This window comes from Pogona vitticeps, chromosome 8 (assembly GCF_051106095.1).
Source record: "Pogona vitticeps strain Pit_001003342236 chromosome 8, PviZW2.1, whole genome shotgun sequence".
In the NCBI taxonomy this organism is placed as follows: domain Eukaryota; kingdom Metazoa; phylum Chordata; class Lepidosauria; order Squamata; family Agamidae; genus Pogona; species Pogona vitticeps.
In genome coordinates, this window is record NC_135790.1 from 10,084,488 (window position 1) to 10,108,706 (window position 24,219).

General features: G+C 44.2%; 1 protein-coding gene and 1 long non-coding RNA gene across 2 annotated transcripts; both read left to right on the top strand.

Moving 5' to 3' along the window:
• The first annotated feature begins 192 nt into the window (after positions 1-192).
• Positions 193-7,076, top strand: LOC144584181 (uncharacterized). The gene is made up of 2 exons (XR_013538277.1): positions 193-979; positions 5,058-7,076. It is a non-coding gene; the product is annotated as an uncharacterized LOC144584181 (long non-coding RNA).
• Positions 7,077-8,455: 1,379 nt separating this feature from the next.
• On the top strand, positions 8,456-23,821 carry GOT1L1 (glutamic-oxaloacetic transaminase 1 like 1). Its single transcript, XM_020786146.3, has 9 exons — positions 8,456-8,567; positions 9,639-9,823; positions 11,248-11,371; positions 13,465-13,577; positions 15,238-15,330; positions 18,529-18,679; positions 20,851-21,016; positions 22,025-22,167; positions 23,494-23,821. Exons 1-9 carry the CDS (start codon positions 8,456-8,458, stop codon positions 23,721-23,723), a joined length of 1,317 nt encoding a protein of 438 aa, XP_020641805.3. The 3' UTR covers positions 23,724-23,821.
• Positions 23,822-24,219: the final 398 nt, after the last annotated feature.

A 24,219-nucleotide genomic window follows, 5' to 3' on the forward strand; every position in this document is an offset into this window, starting at 1 on the left:
CTTCTAGGGTATTAGCTATTCCATCCAATTTTGTATCATCTGCACATTTGAGAAGCATTCCCTGCACTCCCTCATCCAAGTCATTAATAAAAATATTAAAGAGCACTGGGCACAGGACCGAGCCTTGGGGTACCCCACTTGTGACCTCCTCCGAGTTAGAAAAAGGCCCATTATTAATCACTCTCTAAGCATGATTCTGATAGAAGCAAAAGGTTTGACTTATTCAAATGAGGCAATTGCCTCATAAAAGATTGTTCTTACTTGAAAAAGAAAACCAAGCTGTTTGTGTGTGTATTCAGAAGAGATTATCCAGCCTTGTAAAAACAGGCTCCTCGACCCCCCCTTTTCTCCTTGCCTTTTCTTCTCTGTTCAAGGTCTCACGCTTTTCTGAGATAAGCATGGAATGTTGAGACAAAGGCCCAATTTAGGGAAAGTGAATTGTTCTGCGCATGTCTAAAATGTGTTTTCACTAATCCAATGAATTGTTGCTAACTAACTTAATGACCTCAAAGGCCCACCCCTCTCGCCCTGAGGGGACAGCTATAAGACTGTACCAATTCCTTTGTTCTTTGAAGAAATCCTAATCACCCACAATTAAGGTGAAATTGGTTTTTCTTCCCACCAACTGCAGTGGTGTTCTGTTTGTTTTGTTCTCATGTAAATAAAATGAACTTCAATAGAAAAGCCTTCGTGTCTCAGTCTTTTGTTTAAGGTAAATTGTTTGGCATAACAATTTGGGGGCTCGTCCGGGATCCCTAAACGCCCCGATTGGGGCTGGATTTTGATCCAGTTGAGGTCAGGCAGAACAGGCGGTGGTGAAGTGAATCGGAAGGCGCCCCTGCCTTCTTTTAAGGCAGCCGCTTCCTTGCCGACGCTTTGGCTGCTTGGCATCAAGAACTCGGAAAGAGGCACGAACGCGAGAGTTTTTTTTTAAGCCGGCCGGCCAACGAATCAACGAGCCAGCAGATCAACGGACCTGGTAAGTCGTAGTGGGAAACTCTGAAAGGGTTGGTTGTTGTTGTGTGAATGAAGAGTGAGTGACCTTGCGGTTCCCAGAGGTGGCCGTTGAAGTAGTCCGGGGCCCTGGGCCAAGGTGTGCGACTGTTGTCTGTACCCTCCTTGTGTCTGCGTCAGAGAGACCCCTTACTCTCTACGCAACCTCCCTATCCTTATGTCTTTGTCTCCCGTGGGATGGGAATACAGACTTCCAAAAAGGGCCCGCGGGGGTCCAGAAGGTCCAGAGGGGACCGAGGTAGGAATTCCGAGGGGGACGCCCCGACTCCAGGCCCTTGTGGGGGTGGTAATGAGTTAGGAATTCCTGGCAACAGTGCGGTGGGCAAGCTGTTGCTGCATTGGGAGTCTGTAAAAAGGTACAGGAGTTTCAGACAGAGAAGGAAATGGTCCATGTGCTCTGGAGTTTAGACACAATTTGATATTCGTTCTAAAGGGCCAAAATTTGGCCCATCCGCCCCGTGTCCCTTATGTAGATTTTTGGATATGGTACCTAATCAAATTTGGAGAAGAAATAAAACTGGCAGTAAGTAGAGACTTGATAGGTTCTAAGTTACAAGGTGAGGAAATGACAAAATTGGAGTTTGTAAATTGGACTGCTCCACCTCAGTAAAAGAAAAGGAGGGGGATGGCGAAAATAAAGACGGGACGCTGTCCGAGGGACCGGTGACCCGCTCTAAGGCACGGCAGATGAAAGAGCAGGGAGTTAGTGCCCAGTATCCACTCAGAGAAGTCTCAGAGATGCTTTAGGGATTATGATTTACAAGCCCACAGAGCTGCTGCACATTTGTAAGCAGCTGGCCGGAGTCACATAGGAGACTCTGGCAATTGCCGCTCGAACAGAACAGGCGGCCGGGGAATCCCTTCCAGAAGTAACCCCTGGAGATTGGGATTTTCAGGATGAAAATATCAGAGGGCGAAGTGCAGAAATGAAAGAGTTCTTGTTGAAAGGGTTGGAGGCAACAGTCCCTAAGACTGTTAGCATGAAATTGGCTTTTTGGTCAACCCTAAGGAAAAGAATATCAGTTGAATATCTGGAAAGGCTAAAACGCAATATGCGAAGGAACACTGGGCTGGACCCAGAAGATTCAGGAAATGAAAATATTCTGAGATTGGAATTTGTGTCAGGGTGTTACCCGGATATAAAGTCCAAGTTACAGAAAAGAAACTGGAGGAGTTTTTCTCTGCCCTACCCGCTCAGAAGAGAAGGGAAAGAGAAAGGGGGGGCAAGGGGCCCTGACTGTGTTCACTTTTAAGGTGGCTCAGGAAATACTTAGGTGAAGCTAGGCAAAGAGAGAGAGTATATTGTAAAGAAGGCAAGGAAAGTTGTTGCAAGATCAGGTAAAGAGTTTTGAGGGGAAATGGGAAAGGAAAGGCTAGAAAGGAGGGAAAAATAAGTGTGTATCAACAAGCGATGCAGCTAGAGGAGGAAGGAGATTCAGGAAAGGAGTCCTTAACAAAACTAATAGTGCATGCCAGCTCGGACAGCAGAACTGTTTGCTCTAAGCTGAGCACTATAGTTAGCTGAAAGGAAAAAGGATTAAAAAGAGAAGAAGGAACGTAACTTTCTCAAAGTTCAGGAAAAACACAGAGAATGTTATCCAAAAGTGTATATGAAATGGAATCCTCAGGAGGAGTCCTAAGAGAAATAGGAGCGAATGGAGAACAGGGAGTGAGAAAAAGCTCTTTTGGCTTGTTAAACTTACTGGGGTATAAAGGGTTAAGAGTAGGCACAGAGTAGGAAAAAAAAATCGCCTGGTGTTGAGGGAGGGAGATCCCGGCCAAGGTTAGGACTGTATAAACACATGCAGACTTTAGTGATTAACAGGGTAATTCTTTTCCATCTAAAGGGGCTGTAAAAGCCTATTGGAAAGCTACACTTCTGGATCTGTAAAATTTGTAGTTAGAAAATGGGGGAAATCACACACACACACAAAAGACACTAGGGGAATTGTTGACTATGGAATCCCACAGAAAAACATGCAGGAAAATGACAGATGCAGTATGTGGATTGATTGGCAGAAGTACGTGTTTAAAAGCCTGAATTGAAAAGGAGGCTTTGGAGGTGTGAAGATGTTGGCAGTGATAGAGAAATGTAAAGAAAGAGAATTTGAAGACAGGAGAAAGAAATAGGTTAGTAGATAAGAGATAGCAAGCAGAATTGCTGGGAATGTTCAGATCCCCCTCCTTGCTTCTCCAGATGCACAAAGTGGGAGTTGGAGAGACAAGGGGGGTTGATTTCACACCAGGAATGGTTTGCCTGTTTTACATAGGCACTTTCTGTGGGAATTCCTTAGAAGTCACTTTTGCATTCAGGGGTCACTACCAGTTTTAAGAGATTAAAATGTGTAGTATTTTTATTGAGAGTGAATTATCCAGAAGCCACAGAGGATCTAATCATTGGCATGGATGCCTTGCAAACTATGGGTTATGGTTTAATTCCTATAACAAACAACTACATCGAGCCTAAATCCGGAAATCGTTAGGAGAATATATTTCAGTTTTAAGGTGAAGAATTTGAGAACAGGAGTAAATGCAACATAGGAACAAAGGAAGTGATTGTCCTGCATTTTTCACACCAGCATAGGACTATCCTTGGCGGTGGATGATGGTCAGTAGGCTGCTACAGATCGAGGCTATTCTCCTTGAAAAACTCGATCTAATACTGAGGGTTTATCAGAAACTGTCAGGAAGGAACTGTGTAATGAACATGATGGTATTGCCCTGACTGGTCTACAGATAAAGTTTAGGGAAGACCTACAGGAAGAGGCAATAGAGGGAATATGGAACTTGTACACTGACGGTTCCTCTAGAGTAGTGAATGGGAAAAGAATAACGGGATATGCAGTGGTAGAGAGGATAAGGGGTTCGAAGTTGAATCTGGACCCCTTCCCCCGTCCATGTCAGCTTAGACAGCAGAATTATATGCCCTAAAGAGCTTTAGAAATAAGCACAGGAAAATCTGTAAATATCTGGACAGACTCTAAGTATGCATGTGGAGTAGTCCACGTTTTTGGAAAAATTTGGAGTGAAAGAGGACATCCCAAGGAAAGAATCTGGCCCACCATCAGTTGGTACTGGACACTCTAGAAGCGTTGAGCCTCCAGTCCGAGGTAGCTATTATCCACATTCCAGGGCACCAGAAGGGAAACTCCCCGGAGGTAGTAGGAAACCGGCTGGCTGACGAAGTGGCAAGAAAGGTGGCAGGAAAAGAATTGAATCCCGCCCTCTTAGCAGCCCTTATTCCTACCAGTAAAGAGATCACTGCCCCTTTGGTGTATTCACAAAGGAGCTTGAATTGACAGAGGAGCAGGGAGCTACAATGGTGAATGGCACGCTAAAGTTGAGAGATGGAAGACAATGGCTGCCCGAGGGGGTGGTCAGGGAAGTCCTCAAGGCATTGTATGAGGGAGGACACTGGGGAGTTAAGGCTCTGGTCTCAGCCTTTCTGCAAAAATATACAGGGAAGAAAAGTGTGGTCACACGCCAACACCATTTTAGCCCACTGCATTCCTTGCCAGAGAGTAAATAAGAATAACCCGAGAAAAACAGAAATGGGAGGACGACTTCTGGCCATCCACCCCTTTGAACATTTGCAATGTGATTTTATTGATATGCCAAAGTCAGGACTTTGGAATCAGTGTTTGATAATAACTGATCAGCTCACTGGCTGGGTAGAGGCATACCCTACGGCTCGGGCAACGGCAGGGACAGTTTGTAAAATCTTATTGGAACAAATTATTTGTAGATATGGGTTAATCCAATCAATGGTTAGCAACAGGGGTAAAAACTGAAAGGATGAACCAGACTTTGAAAGAGCAAATTAATAGTTGATGCAACAAGCGCAGTTGCCCTGACCGAAGGGTTTGCCCCTAGCAGCTGCATAGCATTACAGGACTCTCGCCCTTTGAAGCCTGTGCAGAATGGAAATTTGGGATGTTAATGCACAGAGATACACAGAGAGTGAGCCTTAATTTAGATTTGTTCAAGGATGCCTTTATAAGAAAGTATTTGCTGGCCCTATTCTCTATTTTCTCCGATAACAGGGAGCGAGGCATTTCAGTGCAACGGACGCTATTGGAGGTAGCAGTGCATTCCTTCCACCCCGGGGATTGGGCTTATATCAAGGCATGGGAGAGTGAACCGCTCGCCCCAAGATGGCTTGGTCCGTTCCAGATACTGTTGACAACAGAGACTGTCATCCAAACTGAGGAAGCTGGTTGGACTCACTATACCAGAGCCAAGCGCGCAGTCGACCCTGAGGGACGGTGAAAAGTTGTGCCTGTGTCCAAGGACGGACTAAAAGACTATTTTTAAATGACATATGTAATGTCCATTAGTCGGTTAGCGCATAAATATTGTCCTTTCTTTAGTGTGTATATAGAAGTAAGAAAAGTTAATAATCTGATCCAAACTTGGCAGGTACATTTGAGAATAGACAGGAGTCTTAGGGGACTCTATTTCTTAAAAAGATATTCAATTGGTGATCAAGTAGTGTTGGAGGACGAGGGGACCACTGATTGGGAGGAGGAAAGGAAAATCTTTAACGGAGTTTTTACAGATTTGTGGGGTTCTCGGTGGTAATGAGGATTGTCGGATTTCATTGTCCTGCCCAGGTTACCACTATTTGGGTAATTGCTGTCAGAGTAATGTCTATAACTCCCTATATAACAGGTAGAATTTGTCCCTGGTTTTCCTGTTCAATTAGTCGAACACCAAAAGGGGAGGTGGAAGAGTGGAAGGTACAAATACAAACCACTTCCTATTGGGACACTGAATACAAAGGGTTGGCCTGTGGTAACCAACTGATGGTACGCAAAGAGGTACGAGGTAAGGGCCGTGGAACTTTGTATACTAGCACTGAGTTGGCTTCAAGTCTAGAGTTCTGGCATAACCGAGATTGCAAGCAGTGCCCCCTCATTAAAATCAGAGATAGCAACATCAGCCCGGGATCAGAGTCAGACTCCGACTAGGTCATTTCCCCAGGAAAGTGATCTTTCTACTCTCATACTTTCACCTCCCGGCAGTTTACTCGGAGTATCAGGTGATATCTGAAACTTAAAAGGCCCCCCCTGATAGGATTGGATCCTTTTGAGCCTTACTGTTTATTGCATTGCCATTTTTGCCCTCACCATTGGAGTGCCAGAATAACTAAATTTGACGAAAACCCGGCTTTGAGGTGGTATGTGCTTAAGGTGAGATATCCTGAAGGGTTGTGGACTGAAGCTTGTAGGCTGTAAAAACGCCAATTGCAAGCTGTCCGTGGAGAATTCAATCTGATAGCTCGGCGCAGGCAGAGACCAATTCCCAAGGGATGGCTCCGTTACGCATCTTCGGTGCACCACGAAACGTGTTAGAAGTGCAAGAACGCAAGCCCCTGGTCAGTGCCCAGTCTAGATTCAGAGGACGAGGAATGGAATTCCCACTACAAGCAGAGGTAAAGCCCACCCCTCTAATGTCTTGGAGAAATATCAGGCAATTGTTTATTGGCAGACCACGGGTTGATGGCAAAATAAGGATAGTGTTAGGGCTCTTCTTGAGCCTTGTGCTACAAGCTACAGGATCCACCTGCCCCTGTGTAATAACGACAAGGCAGGGAAGCAGGGAACAGCAGACCTTAACCTATAAGTCCATCTTCAATTGTGTTGATAATATTGCCTCCTGTGCATTTGGCAAGGTAGAGTACAAAATTTGTCAGGACTCCCTTGAAACTCAAACTTGTTATGACCCTAGAGAAAACCCCGAGAGAATTTGGATTGAATTCCGTGTTACAGTAATTGGTAATGGAGGCTGGACTAGAATTAAATGTGGTGGAATAGGCTGGGTTCAGCACAACATGGTATGGAGAATAGCAGCAAGTGCAGGTTAGAAACTCACCTGTTTGTTTCTGTATGAAACTGTGTGAAGTTAGCCACCTGATCTACCACGCCCTGCAAGCCTCAGGAAGGTGCCTGTAAAGTTCGATTGTACCTGGGGCTCCTATGAAAATTGTCCAAGTGAAAGACACCTTTGGTCGGTCTGGGGGAGGGGGGAAGTTTTCATAATTGTGAATAAGTCAAAAGAAATTATAAAAAGAAAAACGGGGGAATTGATAGAAGCAAAAGGTTTGACTTATTCAAATGAGGCAATTGCCTCATAAAAGATTGTTCTTACTTGAAAAAGAAAACCAAGCTGTTTGTGTGTGTATTCAGAAGAGATTATCCAGCCTTGTAAAAACAGGCTCCTCGACCCCCCCTTTTCTCCTTGCCTTTTCTTCTCTGTTCAAGGTCTCACGCTTTTCTGAGATAAGCATGGAATGTTGAGACAAAGGCCCAATTTAGGGAAAGTGAATTGTTCTGCGCATGTCTAAAATGTGTTTTCACTAATCCAATGAATTGTTGCTAACTAACTTAATGACCTCAAAGGCCCACCCCTCTCGCCCTGAGGGGACAGCTATAAGACTGTACCAATTCCTTTGTTCTTTGAAGAAATCCTAATCACCCACAATTAAGGTGAAATTGGTTTTTCTTCCCACCAACTGCAGTGGTGTTCTGTTTGTTTTGTTCTCATGTAAATAAAATGAACTTCAATAGAAAAGCCTTCGTGTCTCAGTCTTTTGTTTAAGGTAAATTGTTTGGCATAACAATTCTGTAGCCAATTGTGTATCCACCTGTCATGTGAGCAATCCAGCCCACACCTAGTTAGCTTGCTAATCAGGATATCATGGGGCACTTTTTCAAAAGCGTTATTGAAGTCAAGATATACTACATCTACAGCATTCCCTCTGTCTGTCAGGGAGGTGACCTGATGAAAATTAGTTTGGCAGGATTTGTTCTTGACAAATCCATGTTGGCTTCTAGTTATTACCACATTGTTTTACGATCTGTTCCAGAATTTTGCCTGGGATTGATGTCAGGCTGAATGGCCTGTAGCTCCTAGGTTCCTTTCCCCACCCCCCCACCCACCCACCCCCCTTTTTTTTTTGAAGATAGGGAGAACATTAGCCCTCCTCCAATTCTCTGGCATCTCACCCTTTTCCCTTGATTTCAAGCAAATAATGGATAGCGGTTCCCCCCAGGTGCATCTATCATTCTGATGCTGAAAACATCAGATAGATATGAGATGATCTGATAGATAAGAATGTGTGTGATTTATTTTTATTTTTTTTGTACAAGGCACAAAGCTTAGGAATATTACTTCTTTGGACTACAGTTAGAATCACCCAGCCAGTATGGCCTTAACAATGTGGGAGTTCAAATCCAAAAACAGTAACAGGTCTGAGCTCTTATAAGGTACACATCCAACAGCCCTTGCTCAGAATCTTTGGATGTAAATACATATTGGTGTCTTTGGAAACCATTGTATGAACAGTTCCATGGCCTGAAATACTACTGTTGGTTCTTCTGGAATGCTCCACGCTTTGAGCAGGAGACCTGCATGAAAGCTTCCCCGGCCAATTTGGTCTATGGAGACTCTTTCAGTCTTCCTTGATGTTCCTTTAGACACAGACACAGGTGTTCCTTTAGATGTCTACAGAGCAGATCCTTCACCTCAGAAGGTGTGTCTTGGCCATGCAGGTAAATCTGCTAGTCAAGTCTGGCTGGCTTCAGACCACAGTAGCTTCATCCAAACTGTTTTACATCCCTTGGTAGGGTGACAAGTAGGGAAAATGCTTGATATGTCTCCAACATTGGTGTATCTCCAATGCAAGTTGTCATGTTCATCCTGAAGTATTGAGTGGTGGATGAGCTGACATATAATGAAACCAGGAACCTTGCTATTTTTTTTTCCTGAGGGCCAAACTATATTACAAAAAAAAAAAAAAAAATCAGCATCAGAGCTGGAACCACATTACTGTTCCAGAGACAAGATTCAGGCAGGCTTTCATGTCTGAGGAATGAGCGCTGCAAATGAAAGATGTCCTTATATCTTGAAAGGCAATCACAAAACAATGGAAGCGAATTTGCAAGTTATGGGAGAGGAGAAAACCTTGTTTTGTGGCCATTGCACAAAATCACAACAAAGCCTTGAGATTAATGGCAGGGTGAACTCATGAGAGGGTTGGTGACTGTCCTAAAAATACCTTGAATTATCTAACCAAGCCATTCAAGAGTTAATTTGAATGATTTTTTAAAAAAATAATAATGTTCCAAGCTCTGCAAGAGATCCAAATGTTTTCAGCATCAGAATGATAGATGCACCTGGGGGGAAGGAGATGAGACCATGAAAAAAAACAAGTTCTAGGTAAAGCATAAACAGAACATGGGCTGGAGTTTCTGAAAAGAAGATGCTGAGGAAGGGTAATAGTTTGATAATGCTGTACAACATGATACCCAGGGTGGTGCAGTGGACAGAGAAGGGCTCAGAATCCCAGTTTAATCGTGTAAACTCTTGCTGGGGGGGGTGGTCCTGATAAAACTACTCCTCAACTATATCACTTCTCTTGAAAACCTGTTAGGGTCACACAGTAAATCAGTCCTGAGTTAACGATGTTGTAAAGAGCAATAAAATCCACAAATTCTGAACTCCAAATTTCCAGAGAGAAATTCAAGAAGTGTTTTTAGAGTTCGAACAGTTAATTTTAGTATGCATTAAGGATGTGATGTTTTCACAGATGTTTCCCAAGCAAACTCCATGGTTCTTCCTAGGTTGTTTGACTGACCATGTAGATGAAGTCTGGATTCCTCCAGTTGTGCAACACATTCTTCTTCAAATACCCCAAGATCCAACCCTGGACCATGAATACCTCCCAGAGCTTGGCATATTGGGATTCACCAGAGCAGCCGTGAAACTCATTATCGGCAAGGACAGTCGTGCTCTCTTACAGAACAGGGTGTGGCTTCTATAAGCAATATCAGCTAAGTCGGTAGACGTCAGGGCAGGAAGGCGGTTGGCATGTTGGAAAGGAACCAGATACTAGACCCAACAAATCAAGGCCAGGCACTTTCTCTTAACCTAGTTTACTTCACCAGGTTTTTCTGAGAGGATAAAGTGGGAAGGAAGAGAGCCATGTATGAGATTAAGTCAGATATAAATGTAACATAAGCCTTTTTAAAAATGGACATAAACATGGACTAATTATTCTCCATTACATACAGGAGACAAATGGGGTAATTTTATACATGTGTATGTGCATATAATCCGCACTATTCAATGGGTTTTGTTCCCAGGAAACTGTGCATAAAATGTTAGCCAAAGGGTGCATTCCTATACCCACTTTCCTCATATCAAGGAACATGAAACTTATTGCTTTTTCTTAGTTTTGTTAATTTTGGCGTGCTAGATTTCATCTTGACTTGGATATGAATCTTTTTAAATTCTGTTTATGGGAACAGGGACAAAGTGCAGGCCATATGCAGACCCCCAAGGCCCAAATGTGGTTCCCCAGCCTTCCTGGTGCCACAGAAAATAGGGCCTAACAGGGCCTTTTCTTAAGTTGGTGATGATCACCTCTGCTCTCCATATCCAGGTAAGGGCAGACATGGCCCCTGGGCTGTCAGAAGTTACCCACCCCATCCTCTTGCTTTGATTTCTCAGACTAGAACCCTCTGAAACAAGTGGGATTTGGCTCAGATTAGAAAGGTCGGTGAGGGGAGGAAGGGTAAAGTTTGGGTCCATAATTATACAGGAGGCGAAAGGATGGGTTCCATAAGTATGACTCTTATGGCACACTGAGCAAATCCTTAACTGGGCCATTGGAGGGTGATCCTCTGGAACTCAGAGCATCCTCCTTCCACTGCTCAGTTAGGTCAATAGCATCAATATGCCATTATACACATTTATGTTAAAAGTAGTTTTACCAGCTCTGCACAATTCCAATAGTAAGCCACGTTTTGAGTGTTGCTGACAAAATACCAGAGGTGGGGGAACAATTTTCCACCCCACAGGCTGGCATCAGAATTATCTTTCCTCTTTCTAAAAGGTGCTCCTGGTTTTTTGGACATTGCTTCTGGATTTTGTTTGTTTACTTCTTGTAAACAGGAGTCCCTGCACACCATTTTGTGGGAAACTGCTGTTTCCAGAGGCTTCCAAGAGCAGAAAATGATTTCTTATCTCTTTCCAAATATTTTTCAGTGGTCTTGGGGGGTGACTAGAGGTGTCAAAGGTCTCAAGGGTGCTGAATTCTGCCCACCTCTGCTTTGCATGCTTGTTAACCTACGGGAAAACATTGTTCTACATTATGGACAATTTGAAGCGGCAGTCCTAGATTCCTGAGAGAAAGCTAGCTCTGTCCTCTCTCTTTTCTTCTGTAAATAGGCAGGTGGCATTCACACGGTTGGCGGACCAGGCGCCCTGTGGCTTGCAGCTGAATTTCTGCACCGCTGGTACAAGCCCACTGAGTCAGCACCTGCTACCATCTATATTGCCGTCCCACAATTAGGTATATTATTTTTTTTCTATCGCCGGTTTTTTGCCCAGTCCTACATTGGAAACTGCAAACCATGGACAATGTTTCTGGAGGGGTTCAACTAAAAAACGCTCTCTGCATTGAAAGAACTCATGGGAAGTCCACAAGAGGGGAGCAAGGCTGTGCTGCCGAAGGGGCTCCACCTCCTGACGGATGGAGGTGGGTGGAGCTTCCCTATGTGCCCCCCAAGTGTTTAGCTGCACTGCACACTTGTAACAGTTTGATTGCCACGTTCACTTGCCATGGCTCCATCTTATGGAATCCGTAGACTGGTGACTCACTTTTAATTCTTTGCCATAATTCAGGGGAGTGCATGGAACTCTATTCATGTGTTTTACACCCCGGCAAGATGAATCTACCTAGAGCAAAATGTCTAGTTCTCTCCTTTCTGTCATGAGATGTTTCACATTTTCAATAACCGATCTGAAGAGAGGAGAAAGCTTGTGCTTGCATTTTGACTCTATACCCGAGCAAGATGTCAAAATGTCCAGGATTCTTGCCTGTGCATGGAGCCTTCACACAAGCACGTCCTTCTTTTCTTCAGATTCAATACAGAAACTGATAGAACTCAGTGATGGACGAAAGGGAAGCTATGCACTCCCTTTTGGATATAATCACCTCCTATGAACTAACGATGAACTCCATTGTTAGAAACTGAAACGGGGGGGGGAGGCGTTTGTAACATATATGACTAGTCCTGAAGCCATATCAAGGAACCCCAGAGTTACTGAGTTGGCAGCATTCCATTCCTTAAGGTTTTTGACCCAAAGCCTGAGGTCCCTGGTATGGACCCCTATGCTTTCATCTCAAGGCCAAAAGCTGAAAGCTGGGAACCTAATAGATATACTGCAATTGGGCAAAGGGAGTGACGCCTTGCAATGAAAAGCTCTAACTCATATATCAATGCATGTCCTGGGCCATTGCTCAGGAACTCAAAATGTGCAGCTGGTGAGGGTATAGCCACAGAGCATGCAGAAGGGAAGCCAGCCTTCCTCACACAAGATTTCAACAGGTATAGTTGTCTGCTTACTCTTGTAAGTAGTAAAATCTAGCATTAAAGTAATGCCAGGAATAAGGATCTTACAGTATTCTGAGATCCAGATGACACCTATCAACATTTGGACCAAGCTCCAGATGCTATTTCTGGTTGAATGAAATGTACCCCCTAAATCAAGCTTTCTTTTTCCTGTCCAGCATACTTGGTGAATCTGTTCCATGCCACTGATCCATATAGTCCAGAATTGTCTGCTGTAGACCCTTCGGATAATGCCGGGCTCTCTAGGGCCCATATGCCATGGTCCATGGTTTGAGATCATGAAGAGTTAGGGTTTAACAACATCTAGAGGGCCACTGACCCTCTCCTCACTCCAAGGACTTGGGCAAAATTCTTGTCCAGCGCAGCTATCTGATGCCCTTAATCTGGAAAGTGAATCAAGGATGAGAGATGCCAGAATATTGCCTGAAATTTCAAGACCAAAACCTATTGCAAGAGATAGACCCATGAACTCTCATAGCAGTGGTAGGGAGGGAGGGTTGTGAGGAAGGGCAGGACCGCTTCTGGAACAGGCGATTCAGTAAATAGGGAAGGCCCTCGGAATCCTCCCTTACTCCAAATGGCAAGCAGCATGCACTTAGTCGTTCTCACACCTGTCTTTTCTCTTTGCTCTGCTTTTTTTTAAAACATTGCACAAGTGCAACATACTTACTATAATTTCAGGTAAGCCTAGGAACCTTCCTGCTAGCCAGGAATGGGTAGAGATGCATGTCCAGCCCTCACCTCCAGCTCAGATATAAACACAAAACTTTTCCCTGCTCTAGCACTGTTTGCTCTGAGAACTGTCTCCGTGCCTGGAGACCCAGGATAGTCATATCCTGAAAGAATATGACTATCTCAGCAGGCTGAGACAGCACAGGGCAGCCATAACTAAGACGCTTCTGCGTCCAAACAAATGTGACACAAATACCAGGATGATCTACTGAATTGCAAGCCATCCTCATCTTTTACACCCAAGTATGTCCTTCAGTGGTAATGTCCAATGCTGTACTAGATCTTCCTCAATTTTCAGATGATATCGGTTGTATATTCGAAGTGGCTGGCTTTACGGATATTCGTTCTTACCATTACTGGGACCAAATCAAACTGGTGGTGGACACTGAAAGATTCCTGGAGGAAATGCAGGTACAGTAATGAAGGGAAGAGCTTCCAGGCTTGTTCAGACCGACAATCCAATAGTCCAACCTGTCTCAATGGCTTCAATGTTCAGTTTAGAAACATACAAAGCTACCCTATCCGGCTTCAGAGCATTGGTTCATCTAGCCAAGCACTGTCAACACTAACCAACAGTAGGTCTTCAGGGATGTAGGCAGGATCCTTTCCTTACTCTGCTTAGAGATGCTGAGGGCTGGAGCTGAGCCCTTCTGCACACAAAGCATACTCTCTGCCACTGAGCTACAGCTCTTCCCCAATGCAGCTTCCAGTATTCTTTGTTGCTCTCCCACCCCAGTACTCTACTACCCAGATCAAAATCCTCCTCAGGTTCCAAAGTCAGAAGGCTGTGTTCAGGGTGGTATATGTATGGTGTTCCTTGGCTTGGAGAGGATGCAGGAATCTCAAATACAACTCTAGCAAGCTATGTGATAACAGCCTGTGTCCATGCTAAGAATTTATTTCAGTTTTCTTTGCACCCATGGTATTGGTGCTGCATCCCAGTATCACCATGAGAGAAAGCTAAAACTAGTGTCAACAGAACAGGAAACAGCAGCAGCAGCAGCAGCAACAGCTTGTTTTCTGGGGTGGAGGGTAAATATTACCAATGGGTATTGGTCTATTTTTCTTCTGCTTTGATTTCATTCACTCCACTAATATGGACCCTTGTACTGCTGATCGGTATACTTTGTGGGTAGATGTCATTTAATAATGCTTCTATACGGGCATTGTTTCTTCTGGCCAGTCTCCACACATCCCCATACCCAAAGATGGGTAAAACAAGCAGGGAAGGGAGGAGAAATTTAAATAGCTGTGGAGGCAGTGGGAAGATAGGAAAAAAGAAAGGGCAACCAGCAATCAATCCTGGCATAAATAAGTGATACTGGGACAACCCAGTGTATCCTGATATATCTAACAACAAATATGCTTCCTGTGTATTGAGGATAAACATGGATGGGCAACTTTCCAGGACTGGAAGACCACTGACATATTCGTCTTGCTGGTGTGGTTATTTCCCCTACATTCAACAGCAGCAGTTTCACAGGTAGCCGGACTTGCTGGGCTGGGGAGGAGAAAATCAAGCAGGGATATGTGGCCCCTCCCAAATTGAATAAATACAGAATCCTACCTCCTACAGAGTTCAATCCACGTCACACAATGCATCTGCCTTCTCCCACGGATAATGGTTGCCCAGAATCTCAGGTCTCACCTCACTAAGAAGAATGAAAGGACTGGATCAGGCAAGATGGTAACTAAAGCATGTGCTCTGCCACTGAGCTAGGATTTGTTCTCCCACTCATATGCAACTGAATCATTTGTTGTCATCCTTCACCACAGCATCCCTTCTGACCTTGCAGATATTTTCACTTTCAATTCCCAGAAGCCCCAGCCAACGTGGCTAGTGCTAGGAATTTTTGAAGCTATTGTCCAAAGTATTCAGAGGTCCAAAGGTTCCCCACCACTGTTGCAAATGGAGTTGACTAGGCTAGATGGTTTGCTTCTTAGTAGTGATAGCAAGCAGCCATTTATATGGGCATGGCTCTTTTTCTTTCTCGATTTTCAACCCATGTTAGCCACTCCCTATGTCCTTACTCTATAGCTGGTGGTGAATGATGGGTCGATTTCCTTGCAGAATGCTCCAGAAGGCGCTATTGTATTCCTCCATGCCCCTGAAGAAATGGGCCTGGGACCTCAAGATTGGGAAAAAGTTGCAGCTGTGATGAAGGTAAGTCTACTCAATAGCTGGAGAGCTCAGTTACCCAATAGGTCACTTCATTTCATAGGATGTGCAAGAGGGGAGTTGTCTCATCATATATAATATTTAGAGGTGGTTTACCACTGCCTTTTCTGTGTGTTCAGTACTAATAGTTACCCTGAATATCATTCCTGTTGTCTATGAAAGATCCTCCGCCAGTTTCACCTCCCACTATTGCTGTTGCCTGGTATCTACTCTCCAGAACTTTCTCCACCCCATCATCAATGCAACACTCGGTTCTTTTCTGGTGACATGGCCATTACTCTTGAAGAGTTTGGGTACTGCACCCATCTTAGGGTGCAATGACACAAAAGAGAAATGTAAATTCACCAGCTGTGAAGTTGCACTGGGAATTTGGATTTCCCCAGGTGTCTTTGCATTAACTGGCCACACAGGGAGCGAGGAGGAAATCGCTCTTCTGGAGCCCTGTAAGAGGCATGGCTACAGGAGAACTACCTTAATAAGCTGTAAATGAGGGCCAAGTGGCAATTTGCTCCTCTTGTTTCCTCATTCTCTAATTCTTTTCCCATTCTTTTCCCATTCCTTTCTTCTTTTTTATATCTAAGCACCCTAGTGCAACAGCACTAGCACCAAACTGTTCTTTAAAAATGGCATTATTTGCAAACAACCAGTCCTCCTGGACTGCACTTTTGCCCTTCCCAAAAAAACCTGCTGCACCATTGCATCAGCTACGGTACTTTTCTGCATCAGTTCAAATGATCACACTGCCTGAACTGATGCAAATGGATCCACTGTGGGAAAAGAGTAGAAGCCCCAGTGGCAGAAAGAAAAACTATGGATTTGATGGAAGAAAACTCCAGGCTAATTCACATTTGTTTGTACTTCATGTAGTCAATAGGAAAAAAAACGTGAATGGGGTTATCCTGGTCTCATAGATTTTCCCACACTTTTTGTCAATGTAGTTGCAGCATTAGTCTGATGTCTTAGCTTTGATCATTCTGCCTTGGGCAATTCCACTGGGAATCTGAACTCCTCTGGGTGCTGCTTTGAGCTTCCCCGACACATTCAAAACTCCTTGCCACATTAAGATGTGCATCCAAGCAACGACAATCGTGCTTTGCCTATATCACAAGAAAACTAGACTCACCCATAAAGACAAGAAAGCTAGAGAAAGATGACAGCAGGAGAAGTGTAGAGAAACCTAATACCAGATGAACTGACTCAGTAATGAACCCAAGCACTCCTAGGATTGCCATAAGTCAGCAACGATGTAATGACATATAACAACAACAAACATACAAATAGGGGAAGAGGGAATGCATTCACACACTCGGAAATCATCTAAATTTTGGTTGTTGTGGGTTTTTCGGGCTCTTTGGCCGTGTTCTGAAGGTTGTTCTTCCTAACGTTTCACCAGTCTCTGTGGCTGGCATCTTCAGAGGACAGCACTGTTCAGAACACGGCCAAAGAGCCCGAAAAACCCACAACAACCATTAGATCCCGGCCGTGAAAGCCTTCACGAATATATTGAATGCCTCTACGGGGAGAAAACAGTCAGACAGACCTGGAGACTGGAAACACTCCGAAGCAAAAGAGCACACCTACTATGTTCCTTAACATTTCTACTATGCTGCAGAGACACAAAAACCATACCAGCCTTCCTCAGGACAAAAAGGACCATCATTTCCCCACAGGCCAACCGCATCTACGACCGCCTGGAACATGCCCTCCTACAGGAAAGAATCCACACAACCCGCAAAAACCTAGACTCCACAGACAAAGAACTACTAGGCCTACACATCACTATCAGCCAAAAAAATGAGAAGTCAAGATTGGGACAAGATTGATACCCTCTCGTACAAAAAGATGGGGGAAAAAATGATGAATCATACACAGCCAGACAAAAACAGAAATTCAACAAATGCCAAACAAGCCAACAGAAACCTACACTAGACACCACGTGCATCATCATCAACTTATCGGGACACCAACTCTCCCCAGAAAAAACCTCAGTCTTAAGCAAAGGAGGAAATTTTGCAATCACACCCAGTAAAATTCCTGTGGAAGACATAATTGCCAACGTGGAATCAGTATTCTATCATCTTCCAGAAACTAGAGCATAGGTTGCTGTCTGAAGATGCCGGCTACAGAGACTGACGAAACGTTAGGAAGAACAACCTTCAGAACACAGCCAAAGAGCCCGAAAAACCCACAACCACCATTAGATCCCGGCCATGAAAGCCTTCGTGAATACAACTAAATTTTCACTGAAATCCTTTTGTTAGAATTGGATTTGGAATGGACTCTTTTCCCATTTCTGATGATCAGTAAGATTTGCCATCTCTTCTCATTTGTCACTCAACTTACTCATTTAAGCTATTCATTCAGGACATGTTCCATGGGTCCGCCTGCCAGTCTCCTCAGTCACTTGCATGCATGTGTCATTGTGGCCACTAAACTAGTACAGTGGTGCCTCGCATAATGAGCACACCATTTAATGACGAATTTGCATAGCGATCCGTTTTTTGGGATCGCTAATGCGATCGCATACCGATGCTTTCTATGGCTGAAAATCACTTTGCGACGATCGGTAAACGTTTCGCTTGCCGATTTTCGCATAGCGATTTTTTTTAACAGCTGCTTGGCAGTTCCAAAATGGCCGCCGGACGCCCAAAATGGCCACGCGCAGCGTTTTCGCTTACCAAGGGCGCGAAAATGGCGGCTGGATGGGAAAGCATCGCAGAACTGTGAGTTTTGGGCCCCATTGGAACACATTAAACAAAGTTTAATGCGTTCCAATGGATTTTTCCGTTCCGTATAGCAATGTTTCCCCATAGTGACGGTTAATCCGGAACGGATTAACCTCACTATGCGGGGCACCACTGTATTAACATAGATCGCTGCTTTTAGGCAAAACTACAGTGACTGACTGAGGGCAGAAGTATTTGTCATGTTTGAGCAATTCATATGTGAATGAATCCTGGCATTTAACTGTAGATGTTCAATCATCAAATCAAAGCAAGCTAATTGAGAGCTTTCAAAGCTGAGAAACAATATTGGAAACTAATTAGACATCATTTACTTCTTAAGATAGCTTTGTTTCTAACTATGAAGTGGCCAGCTTGTCTGGTTTTTGCCTTATTCGCAATAACAAGTCATCTTTGTTCATCATGACACCTCTTTTTCTTCACTCCCTTCCATGTCCAGAAGAGACGTCTCTTCCCCCTTTTTGAGATTGCAACTCAAGGATTGGTTTCAGGAAATCTCGACAAAGATGCCTGGGCAGTGCGGTACTTTGTGGACAATGACTTTGAGCTACTATGTGCCCAGTCCTTTTCCAAAATATTTGGCTTATACGGTAATGTTTTCTATTCTCAGTTGGGACTTAGACAGGATAAATGTTACTGGGATCCATGGGGAATGTTCATCGTGCAAACAAGCAAATGCCACAGATTCAAAGCAACTGGGATGTTGCCTTCAAGCACAAGGATAGGGGACTTTGGGTCCTCTAGCTATTCAAGGCCTACAAATCCCACCTGCCCCATCTAGCATGGCCAATGGTCCCTTGACTATGGGAATTGTAGTCCACAACATGCAGAGGACCATAGGTTTTCCACGAGTGCCGGATGAATCACCAACCTATGTGCAAGGCACACACAGCACTAGCTGCAGATTTATCATCCATATGTGAGTAGGTCAGTATACACATAAGTCTCCTTCCTACTGCCACTGAATGTGTTGCTGGGAAGATGGCATAACCAGCGTGAATTCTGGACAGCAGCTGGGAAAGGCCTTCAAGCCCAAGGATAAGGAATTTGGGGGCTGGTGCCTCATCATATGTGCTTCCATATGCCCTCAGTCATCTCCAATGTGATCTTGATAGGCCATTTGTAGCCACAGAGCGGGGCAGGGACAAGTTTGAAGACCTGGGGAGCATTTGTCCAGCCCCAGCAACCTATGGAAGCTACATCAGCCCTTCCAAGGAAAAGTGAAGTAACTCAGAAAATGGCTTCCAATTTGAAAAAAGCAAAACAAAGCTGGGTTTGGGTGGACAGAGCAAAACAAAGTGGTGGTATAACTTCTTTAGCTAAGAGTGCTAGAGCAGTCTATTGCCTCCTGTTTTAGGTAGTTTTAGCATTTAAAAATTGAGGAGGACTCTGGGGGACATGTTTGAGGCTATTGTGCATGAGTCCCACACCTGCTGTAGGGAAAGGAATGCTGGAAAGCAGGTCAGCAGCACAGCCCACAGGGCTGGGGGACTGTCCATGCAGGTAGAATGAGGCCTAGGCAATGATATACTGAATCAGCAGGGAGGTATCCAGACAAGGACTCCAGCAGGTTGAACAGTAGCCAAGGGTCCCGGAGCAAAAAGCCAGGCAGCAGTGGGACTCTTTGAGAGAGAGCGACAGGCTTCCCAGAAAGCTCAGTTCTGCCTTTGCTTTCATTTGCTACTGACCCATGACTCTAAGGGCACATGGCCCTCAAGAGAAAACAGGAGCCTATCCCCTGAACTGTGTGTGCCATGTGGTGTAGTGGACGGAGTGATGGACTAGGACTCCAGAGACCTGGGTTCAAATCACTGCTCGGCCATGGAAACCTACTAGGGGTGTGGCTGTGCTAAAACCACTCCTTTATCTTTGATACTTGGGAAAACCTAACTGAGATCACCGCAAGTCAGATGCAACTTGAGGGCACATAACAATAACATCCCCTGAGGTAAACTTTCGGTCAAGGTAGGCAAGTTCAAGGTACTGGAGTCTGGGCCATTTCCTGCCTCCAAAAACCTGCCAGTGGCTGTACTGAGCAACCTAAGACACTAAAAGAGTAGATCTTTGGACTAGATGGGTGGGATAGAAATCAAATAAATAAATAAATAAATAAATAAATAAATAAATAAATAAATAAATAAATAAATAAATAAATAAATAAATAAATAAATAAATAAATAAATAAATAAATAAATAAATAAAATTTTATTTATTTATTTATTTATTTAATTTATATTCCGCCTATCTGAATCACATAGGACCACTCTAGGCGGCTAAATAAATAAATAAGCAAGCAAACAAACAAACAAACAAATGGAAAGGACATAACAGAACTAGAAGTACTGGGAGTCCATTTGAATTTTGGTTCAAATGTATGCTTTTTTAATGTGAAAAGGTGGAAGGGAATGCAATTTATTTATCAAGTGACTTGCCATTTTTATAAGCTTTTGGAGTGGCCTTTTTCCCCCCACTGACTTTCATGGGCAGGGTCACAGCCAGTGGGGACAGGAGTGGCCCATCAGCTGTACATGGCCTGCGAACCAAATGATTCCTGTCCCTACTTTGCTGAATCTCTTTCTTCATTAACCAGCAGCATCAACTAACTGTGACCCCAGCTGAATGCTTGCACTGGTTGCAGGGAGGGATTGGAAGAATGGTATGGAAATGTAAGTTGGCTTTGTCGCCATCTTATTGATGCAGACATAGATAGCTTAGCTGTGGCACACACAGCACATCATGTGCCTTGTGTTTCTTCCTGCAGACGAGCGAGTGGGAAACCTCACCGTGGTGACAAAAGACAACGAGACACTGATAAGGATCCAATCCCAGATAGCCAAGCTGATTGCCATGTCATGGTTTTGCCCCACCAGCTTGGGGGGACGGGTCATTGCCATGGTGCTCACCTGCCCTGCCCTGCGGCATGAATGGTAAGGAGCAAAGGAGGGAGCTCCACAGAGCGAGCTTGAATTTGATAAAAGAGCGGCTCTTCTATGTCTCACAGGGAGATGAATAGCTCAATATATTTGTAATGCCAAAGCATCCCAAAGTACTTTGCTCTGAGTGAGATGAATTATGAGAAAAGACAAAAGCAATCCAGTCCATGGTATCTCAGAGAAATGTCCCGTAGTCACTGAGGGTGTGATTTAAGTAAAGCATGAACAGGGGAAGCACCAAATAATCTAGCATACAGATATGGAAATTAAAACAAATGATCAGGGTTTCCCTCTGGTTCCTTGATTTATTTTCTCATTCAGAGCTGAAAACAAATAGAAATTAATTAATGACGTGCCTACGTCTACGTTGGCTTGGGCATGTAATGAGAATGGCTCATAGTCAGATTCCTAAAGATCTCCTCTACAGAGAATTAGTGCAGGGAAATCGCCCCAGAGGGAGATCACAGCTGTGATGCAAGGTTATTTGCAAGTGGGATGTATACATTACTGAAACAGCGACATCTACGTTGGCCAGGCCATGTCATGACAATGGTTAATGGTCGGATTCCAAAAGATCTCCTGTATGGAGAATTAATGCAGGGAAATCGCCCCAGAGGGAGACCACAACTGCAATACAAGGATATCTGCAAGCGGGATCTGAAGGCCTTAGGAATGGACCTCAAAAGATGGGAAACTCTGACATCTGAGCGTTCAGCCTGGAGGCAGGCGGTGCATCACGGCCTCTCCCAATTTGAAGAGACCCTTGTCCAGCAGGCCAAGGCAAAGAGGCTGTCCCGGAAGCAGCAAAATCAGGGAGCTGGAGAGGGGACAGATTGGATTTGTCTTCAGTGTGGAAGGGATGGTCCGTCTCGAATTGGCCTTCTCAGCCACACTAGACGCTGTTCCAAGTCCTCTATTCAGAGCACGTTACCATAATCTCTCGAGACTGAAGAATGCCTACTAAATGACATGCCCTCTATTTCCTAATTCTCTCTTCCTCAGGATACAGAGTCTCCAGGCACTAGTAAAGAGGATCATGCTGATTAGAGAGAAATTGAAAGAGAAGCTGCGTATTCTGGGAACACCAGGCTCTTGGGAGCATCTTACAGCTCAATCAGGAGTATTTAGCTTCATTGGGCTCCTTCGTTAGTATCCAATATGGCTACTTTGTTAGTAAGCTTGGGATAGGTTTGCCTGTGAGGTCTGTCCTGGGCGCTAAGGTCAAATTCTGCCACCTATATGGATCCTTAATATCATCCCTTCTTTGCTGTCAGTTGGGTGCATGGCAAAGCAATCATGGGATTGCTTTCTCACTGATTCAACAACCTAAATCCTGTGGAGTAAATTGAATTTGTGTAAGTGTTGTTGTGGATTTTTCGGGCTCTTTGGCCGTGTTCTGAAGGTTGTTCTTCCTTCCGTGTTCTGAAGGTTGTTTCGCCAGTCCCTGTGGCCGGCATCTTCAGAGGACAGCACTCAGAGACTGGCAAAACGTTAGGAAGAACAACCTTCAGAACACGGCCAAAGAGCCCGAAAAACCCACAACAACCATTAGATCCCGGCCGTGAAAGCCTTCGCAAAGATGTTGTGTAAGTATGTTGATATCATGTGCAAGGGGAGATTGCCAACAATTATAGAGTTCCTGATTTGATCTCAATGCACCCACATCTTGCTGGCAAATTGTCTTATTATGAATGAGTTCAGCAGCCCTCAAGATTGAAGCAGGATGTTTTTGATTACTGACAAATAATCAAAGCAAAGCAAAGCAGAACAAAGTTAAATGGGGGGAATAATGCTAAGGTGCAGAGGGAAGGAGATATATCACCATTGCCACCAACAAAATCTATCGATGAACACAGATAAGCATAAAACAACATGGTATTGTGGTTCACCCAATCAAATTGTACACTGGAGTGAATTGGAGCAAAACAGAACCAACCAGCCACCATACTTCCTCCTAAAACATCCATCTAAATAGATGATCTTTGTTGTATTAATGTGTGTGTCTTTGACATATTTTAAATTATACTTTTCAATTTTTTCAGTAAGTTCTCAGAAACCAAATATACTTCTAGATATTTTTAATTTATAAATGGTAATAAAACTCATGCTCCAATTCATTAGTCATATTAGATTGAATGAAGGTGTTGAATTGCTCAATCAAATGATTAGGGCGGGGGACATGAAGGAGGCCCCTAAGATTGATGGGCATGAACAGGGGAGCTTTGCCAACGTTTGGACTCTGAGAAACCGTACTCTCTTCGCCCAGTGGCTATGCAGGCTGGGGATTCTGACCCCTTTCCATATTCTATTGATTCCATTCCAAAAGGGATGATTTTCCAGCCTTGCCCTTATAACCTGCAACCACTCAAGCTAAGCAGATGCATGTTTCCTTTGTATAAATGCCAGATGGTTGCCTTTTGTTCATTGGTGATTACATGCCAGGGTGAATAACGATCCTCTTTTCCTGCCAGCTTCTGAAGTGGAATTCTTAGCAAAGCAGAAGCATATCTACCTCTTTCCGAATGGGCAGATCAACATCTGCAGCATTAACTCCAAGAACCTGGACTATGTCACCCAGAGCATCCATGAGGCAGTTATGGCCACCACCCTTCAAGACAGGCAGAGTGTGGAGAACGCTGAGAAGATTTGTCCAAGATTCCACCAGCAGGATTTGCCATCAGAGTCTTCCTCAAATAACTAGGCATCATAATAAAGACAGTGCTTTGGAAGCCTTTTGTCAAATAAATCATATCAGATTTATTTGTTTGGTTCCAGACTAGCAGCTTTTTTTGGACTGCAGCTTCCAGAATTCTCCAGTCACCATGGACAATATGGATTTCAGCGGCTGCAGTCCAAGTAATTTTTGCAAGCTCTGAAGCAAAACTACATAATCAGATATCTTGGATAGTAAATGTGGTGGGCTCAACAACGGGTCACTTATCAAGGGCGCAAAACCTCTTGATGATGCACACCAAGGGTGAGCTCTTCTCCAACCTGGAGATGGGGCTGAATTGGCCACTTTGCAACCCCTTAGTGGCACGTTCTTCCTTTGTTTTTGATACAAGTCGCTGCACAAGCTTTATGGTGCAGAAAGGTGCCAGAGTGTCCCATTGTACCATTCAGCCTTGTGAAGCCATGGGCCCAGGAAACATAAGGGGCACTGATCTTGGTAGTGCCAATGTGATGTTGGTGGAACT

Bases quoted from the DNA above. Each gene is read 5' to 3' on its own strand.
- GOT1L1 (XM_020786146.3), top strand. From the start codon at position 8,456: ATGGAGACTCTTTCAGTCTTCCTTGATGTTCCTTTAGACACAGACACA. The intron at 8,568-9,638 runs GTAAATCTGCTA...GGTTCTTCCTAG, and splicing joins GGTGTGTCTTGGCCATGCAG to GTTGTTTGACTGACCATGTA. The intron at 22,168-23,493 runs GTTAGTATCCAA...TTTTCCTGCCAG, and splicing joins TAGCTTCATTGGGCTCCTTC to CTTCTGAAGTGGAATTCTTA.